This window comes from Poecilia reticulata, linkage group LG3, assembly GCF_000633615.1.
Source record: "Poecilia reticulata strain Guanapo linkage group LG3, Guppy_female_1.0+MT, whole genome shotgun sequence".
Lineage (NCBI taxonomy): Eukaryota > Metazoa > Chordata > Actinopteri > Cyprinodontiformes > Poeciliidae > Poecilia > Poecilia reticulata.
The window spans coordinates 2,857,995-2,865,484 of NC_024333.1; the positions used below are offsets into that span (position 1 = coordinate 2,857,995).

The 7,490-nt window shown below is 44.8% G+C and overlaps 1 protein-coding gene across 1 annotated transcript in view; it reads right to left on the reverse strand.

The window, feature by feature from the left end:
* Window positions 1-7,490, reverse strand: part of mmp15b (matrix metallopeptidase 15b) — a 36,001-nt gene continuing 28,511 nt past the window's right edge. The window contains exons 8-10 of the mRNA XM_008404894.2: window positions 6,945-7,095; window positions 6,547-6,665; window positions 1-6,324 (exon numbers count right to left, since the gene is read on the reverse strand). Coding sequence (XP_008403116.1) covers window positions 5,816-6,324; window positions 6,547-6,665; window positions 6,945-7,095 — 779 coding nt within the window. The 3' untranslated portion in view covers window positions 1-5,815. The remainder of the gene's footprint in view (window positions 6,325-6,546; window positions 6,666-6,944; window positions 7,096-7,490) is intronic.

Consider the following 7,490-nt stretch of genomic DNA (forward strand, 5'->3'; position numbering starts at 1 on the left):
TTCCTTTTCGTAGAGCACTTTTTAATGTGTACATGTCCAGCATGGCTTGTTAACACACTAATCTAGAATTGAACACAACACAAATGTAAAAAAAAAAAGGCTTTCTAACAAAAAAAAACATCCAAAATATTCATTGGAATGTTATAAACAATGAAATAAAAACACATTTTCCTCATCATCTCATCTCAGGCAGAGATGAAACTGAAATTCTTTATTTTACAGAAAATAACAGAAACAAAGAGTCAAAAGGCGTGAAGCCAGTCTCTACTGTAGCTGCAACTAGAGGATAGAGGCAGTTTTATTAGGTCGCCTGCCCACCAGTCTTGAGTGTCCTTATGAGGCACGATGATCACTCATCTGTTGCACTCTCAAGGCTCTGAAAGTCATCTTTAAGCCTTCGTTTCTGTTCCATTTCCATGGAGAGTTAGTGGAGTGGCCATTTAAAATGAGTGGTTTCCAAGTGGATGGGCTCAGTGAGCAAGCTGAGGGGCATTCTGGGAAAACAGGAGAATCTGGGCAAACCGCAGTCCTCTGGGGCCCAACTAATCTGGACTACAAAAGCTGACTTAAGTGAAAAGTGAGGCAGTATGTTCTTCGGATTCTTTGCTGTCTGTCCGTCTTCAGCGGAGGTGTGGCGACAAAGACAGAACTGCACGGAGAAACAGGCTGATGACCAGTCAATGTACTGGACACCAGTGCTACCTGGTCACACCGACAACAAACGACACTCTTTGGAGTGGAAGTTACTACTGATGGAGGAAGAGTCAGAGTTGTTTACCTTCAGTGTCAGTGAAATGTTTAGAAATAAAACGGGAGGAAGCATAAAAGGCAAATGAAGACGGTCAAAAAGAAACGTTTTGACTTGTTGAGATGTGTGTGCACTTCATTCAGGCCGCTGCGTAAAGTCAGACTGACAGGAAAGCTGGACGAACTGAAGTGACGTGGCTGCGTTTGAGCTGATTGATGTTTGAACCGCTCTAAATTGCGGAACATGCTGGATTCAGAAATCTTAATGTTGTGTTGAGGCATCATGTGGCTCAGGGACAGAGCTGTTCTGGACTGGACTCCTGACCCATGTACTGCATGTCGTCCTCTTATCTCGTCATCCTTCCTCCTGCTGAGCTTCTAGTAAATGAGAGCCACATGAACCAAAGGAAATGTTGGCATCTTTTGGACATTTCAGGGTCTAGAGTTGCTAAGAAACACACAGAAGCTGCTACTATTGCAATGCTAACAAAACTAAAGGTGTGTTTTGACAACTAGACGTGGAACTCTTAAGTATCCAGACCATTTTTATGCCATCAGAGGAGACGTCATGATGAGGTGTTGGCTCAACAAGCCCCTTATACTTGGAAGTGGCTACATATACATGCATCGTTTTTGGGACCCCCCAAAAAAACCAGTAACATAAATGATAAATGCGAATTTTTTATTAAAATTGAAGTTTGCCAAAAACGGCAGACCACAGCTTAGCGAAAGCTGGATATCAGGGACAGATCTCTGATTGGTCCGCCTCTAATTGCTGCCTTCTAAATAACGGCGGACTGGAATCGGAGGCGTCAGGCTTTCTGTGCTGAAAGCTGGGCTGTCGGGGCTGAGCCAGGAACGCTCAGCATGCCGTGTTTACACAGAGACATCCTGAGACACATGAAAGCTCAGCTTGTCCGAACCTTCCCCACGCTGGCATCTGAGACCCTCAGTGTGTACCGCCTGCTTCCTGGTCCAGGCCTTAAAGAAAGCAACAGAGCTGACAGGTAGAGCGTTTGTTTAAGCAAATTCCGTCACAGCTGATCTAGAAACAGGCCGGACCGCTTTCCTAAAGGGAAGGTGGGCTGAGATTGGGTTGAGAGAGACAATAATGTTTTTGTGCGAGTATGCATCCAAGGAGAAGGAGAGAAAAATGGTGGGAGGGAAGAGTGAGAGAAAGAGAGAGGAAGAGAGCAGGCCATTGTTGTTGTGATGATTCCCCCGGGCTTCCAGGGCCGGGCATGCAGAGGGGGTGGAAGATTTACTATCAGAAAATAGAGCTCACTGATGGAGAGTAGGGCTGATTAACTGAACACTTCAACAAGCGCATCAATCACCTCTGACAAGAGTTCTTTCAATACTTCTTTCGCGCTTGGTGTCCAGAGACAACGAGCGGGACGGAACAACGAGAAGCTGCTGAAACCGGCAGAGCGCGGCGATCTCTGAGGCGCAGCGGCTCGTTCAGCTTTCCGCTAGCTCTCCGCTCTTTAAAGTGGTTGTTTGGAGGTCACAGGAAAGGCAGATTGATGAACTCTATCTGCTACTTAGTGTCTAATGCGGTGAGTGTGCACTTTCTGAGCCTGTCCAGACACTGGGATGTCTGAGTACTCGCAGATGTCCCAGCTGGACCAATGGGAGCGGAGGACAGGAGAGGACGGTGCTTTTAGCGCTGATTAGCTGCGTCCGCCAACCACTCCCTCTGACAACTTACTAATGATGAGGGGGGTGAGAGATGGACACAGGACACCGTTTCAAAGCAACCAGGATTGACTTGCCTTAGATCAATCTCCAGGTTCTTGTCAGGCTGAATGTCCCGTTAACTGTTTAGGTGTCCCACCAACACAAGCCTTCACCTTAACCCTGCAGTGGGCCTCGGGGTCAACAGCCAGACTCAAGGCTATTCCTTCCTCTTCAACCTTTGCACATTTTGTTGTGCTGCAACCACAAACGTCTACATATTTTTACGATAATTTACTGCTATATGATTTAAAACTTAGGTTAAATTTATTTTTGCTGTTGTTGATATGCAAACATTTTAGTCCTTAGAGATTCCCATTTGGTGGAGACAAACCTCAGAAGACCTGAAGCTGTAAATGCAGCAGCAAAAAATGTGGTTCCACCGTGCATCGACATCAGGAGCATGACGCGCTTTCCAGATATCACATCAAATACCAAAAGGACACTGACGTTTGTGATTGGAGTGTGACAAAATGTGAAAAAGTGCAAACAGTATACAGGAAGTGGCTTTACTTAAGCAGCGAGTGAGAGACTTCTAGAATAAGTCTCTTACTGACTGTGAGTTTCCAGGACACTGGTAGAATTGCAGACAAATCTGCCTCCCATGGCTCCTTCTTCTTTTTCTCCTCTTCCGTCCAGCCCTCTTTATTCCTGAGATCTATGCTTTGTAGCCTCAGGGAGGCAAAGTCAACGTCCTTCCCCTCCTGCCCCCTCCCCCCTCCTTTGTTTCAGCTGTAGGATAGTCAGACACTCCCTAGTTACATCTGAGCAACCTGACAAAGCTCCACCCATCACTCCCCATGCTCCTTCCTTATAGATAAGCCTTTTTTCCTTTGCGGTCAAGCTTGACCCAACCGTTTGACTCACCTTTAGATGCTAAATCAGAGTAATGATAAACAATTTCTTTCAGAGGATCTCCACTCAGATTTACCGCTAAACCACAATGTGACAGTGGAGATACTAACACCAAACAGTAAGCTCATTTCACAACCTAAATTAGTCATTTTTTAGTAAGTCAGTTTTCATGTCAAGAGACAAAACAAACCGTAACATATGGAAGGTTTTTTTGGTTAGAAGTCTTTCTTTCAAAGTGTGAATAAAGCTTCACTTTATCTAAAAATCTAATTAGACTACAACTGCGCTGAGTCAAAATAAGCAATTCCACACTTGCTGATCATGTTTAATTTGCCCTGCAGGGCTGATCCAATGACTTTTACAAAGACTTCATCCTTTGTTCTTGCAAGATGAAAAAGGAGCAAGGAGCTTTCCGATACGGGGGAACTTAAGGGTTTAAGGGAAAGGTCCAGGGGTTAACGGCATTTTGTGCACACCTGCTGTTTTTCATGAGGAGGATTAGCCTGCGCTCACATGAGCCCACCCTGGTGTGTCCAGATACCCCACTGTTCTGACACCGAGATCGCAGGTCATCATTGTTGATTTGTGCTCGACAGACAGGCTGTTTGGGAGTGTGTGGAACATTAGCTGGGGCCTGCTACGATTTAAGGTTAAGGTTCTCTCAGATAATGAATACTCCCCCTCGTGTACAGCACAAAGGAAATTCCTGATTGTTGACAGAGAAGAGGCAGATTGAGGATAAGCCTGTCCTGAATGTAAAGGGAACAGGTTCTGCTTTGACGTTTACCCTGAAGGACAGAGAAGTCTTTACATTTGTTCCCATATATGGGAAGAAGTATGGTCCAGCCAGCTGGGAAGCAGCTAAAGCAGGAATGCTAAGCTTTGCTTGATAATGCTCAATGTTTACTGCAACCTGAATCTTATTTTAAGTCATGATTTCTAGATTATGAGATTGTAAATCTGTAATTTATTCATCACTATTGTGAAAAGGAGATGAATGCCAGTGCTTTTCAAAACGACCATATAAATATTAGAGTTTTAGCCTGATTAGCATGTCTGTTTCGTGCTTTTGAGATCTGTCACAAATAAAATTAGGCACTATCCTAACATGGCCTGTGGAGGTTAGGAGAACTACTGGCACAGTGAAGCTTTTCTGATTTGCTTTGGGGAACTAATGAGATCCGAAGCTAAAACAAGCTAACAGACGTTAGCACACAACAAGTGGACGTGTTTTGCTCACTGTTTGTTTTTGATTTTTTTACAGCTATGACCATATAAAGAAGAATCCTCCTAGTCGGAAGCTAAAGACGTTAAACTTTGCTTGAATTGTGTTTGGTTTATGAGGAGATATAGCAGAAACTACAATGGCTGGTAGTCTTTGTTTCTATTTTTTTCAAATCTAACAGACGAACAGCACTAATATATCTGTTTTCTTTGATGCTGTTCACCATTTCCTGCCAGTCGTGACCTTTACAGTGTAATGCAGCCCACAGCTCCTCCATTGTGGTTTCCAGAGCACAGACAGAACTAGGCCACTCGTCAATTCAACACCAAAACGAGAGGTTTCAAGAAGTCTTAATTTGGAGCCATGTTTCCTGATGAAGAATCTCAAAGATGTCTGATTTCTAAAATATGTGTCAGCATGAACATGGTGGATTCTGGAGAAAAAAAGAGGAAATCCAAGGAGCAGCCAAAGTGTCCACCTGGTTCTTTCAACAACCCCAGATGAGCAGATCCAAACTTTTTTTTTGGAGGGGGGGACTAAAGTGATCTATCGTGTAAGAAAAATCCAAAACCACCCTGGAAAACACCTGTCCTGTAACTGCCTGACTCAGAGGGTTGGAGCCTCACATGAGATACAAAAATTTCCCAGATTTCAGCTGAAACTGTGTTAACAATTTCCAGTTAAACCCAGCAGCATGTCTTTGATACACTACACTGCAGACAAGCATCTAAATGTGACGACAGAATTGATTATCAACCAAGCTTTAAACCCAAGTGCTCTGTCTACACGTTTGCTTACCCTTTGTGAGATGACATAAGCAGATGTTACGATATCTTCAAACAGAAAGCCCTGTTGAGATTCAGGGGAAGGAGGAGGGCCTTGCAGAGGAGACAGAGCAGAACAGCTTTCCTGGTTATGAACTAATAATAACAACATGAAGTCTCACACAGAAGGAACCAAAACAAAACATGGAAAAAAAAATGTGCAAAGTTCTGTCATAAATAGACTACAGTCAGCACACTGTAGAGCACCATGGGCGAAGGGAGGTGGTTAAGGTGGTGTATCAGTGTCTCTAAATGTAAGACATAATTTACGTTGGCTTGTAGTTTTTATCAGTACTGGATCAGCATGGATCTACCGCCACATTTACTAAGAGCTGCAGGAACCACTGAGCACAGATGGATCACCAGAAAGAGGTCTGGGTGAGAGGAGGGGAGGTATGTAAAGTTCAGAGCCTCCTCAAGCCAAGGGTCAGACCCAGTCCTGAAGGGAGCGCTTGCAGTGCACCAGCAGCCGCGGCGTCCCTTTGCTCTGCAGCGTGTTGATGATGGCGTAGATCAATCCTAGGATGCACATCACCAGGACCAAAGGGATGGTCACCATCAAAATGTTCATGGTTCGTTCCTCGCTGTCATCCACCTTCAGCACCACGTCTACCTCATTGGTGTCTTCTTCCCGACCCTCAATGTAGTCTTCGTCCTTGTCCTTGTCTGAGCCTTTGCCCTTGTCAGAGTCTGTGCCTTCGCGGTCTGTCCCATCCCGTCCTTTGCCCTTGTCCGCATCACGGCCCGCGTCTGGGTTGAACGGTGGACGGTTTAGGTCTGGGTATTTGCGTCCGGAGTCGGTGTCTCTGTCGGGATCCAGGTCCACACTGCAGCCCATGAAGTCTCTCAGGATGGACTTGGGATAGCCTGGTTCACTCTTCATACGCTGGTTATCAAACTTCCAGTACTTGGAGCCCTTATAGAAGAAGGTGTATGCTGGAACATGCAAAAACATCAGAATGTGTCACCATAAAAAGCAAGACATGTTTATCTTTTTCACTTTCAACAGAAACACTGGCGATATTAACTAACGGTCGCTCAAGAATTGACCACACCCCGATTCTTTGTTTCAGGCAAGTCTCAGTCTGCTACAGGCACTTCCACTCATACACACAAACACACACACAGAGTAAATCCTCTCATTCTGTCTCAGCTCACCTCCATCATCACTAAGGAAGGCCCCCTTGGGAGAAGAAGGCACTGAAGAGTCCCAGACATCGATTGACTTTGGGTAGCCCCTGTCAGCAGACTGTGACGTCTCATCAAAGCGCCAGTACCTGAACACAATGGCGGAAAGAAGGTTTTGCTTCTGGTTTTCAACCGTCTACACAAGGCTTGATACTTGATACTCCTGCCATGTTCGTATTTAAACAGCTCATAGTGAACTGAAAACCACTCTAAATCAGCTCAGGTACATTTAGCTCAAACTGCACATTTTGGCACTAAAAGAAGATTCAGGACATTATACCACAATGAGGTGGATACATTGTCTATGCATTATTGATGGTGACACATTTAATCTAAATGCATCACTGACAGACTGAAGGCTACTTTACCTGTCTCCTTGAAAGAAGTAAGTGTAGCCAGACGGTTCCCACCAGATTGCGGTGTCTATCCGGTCGTAGGGAATATCTCGACCATAATCAACCAGATCGAGAGGGTAGCCCGGTTCCAGGTTTGCCTCCCTGAAGAGCCAAAATCTGTTTCCTGATGAAGACAAGGGGAGAAAGGAGAAGAAATCAGGTTAGTTTTCCTTCACAGGCAAATATAACCTACATAACCTCAGGTACTTTGACATATAAGGAAAACTTAAGATGTGAGCTTTTTTGTACTGGGACAGGCTCAGAAACACATAAGTTCATCCATGCATCTCTGGTAATTCAAGTCAAGAACAGTCACAGAAGCCCAGCCCTTATTTATGCAAGTGTCATGGAGCAGTGGTTTCCGGTGAGTGAAACGCAGGCTGGACCCAGGATGTAGCGGTCAATGATGAATTTTAATGTTAAAGAACTCTCACAAGGAACAACAGGGAAACAACACGAGGAAACTGGTAGCACGGAGAAGGTGACATCAATCGACAAGGAATAGACATTCAGTAGACA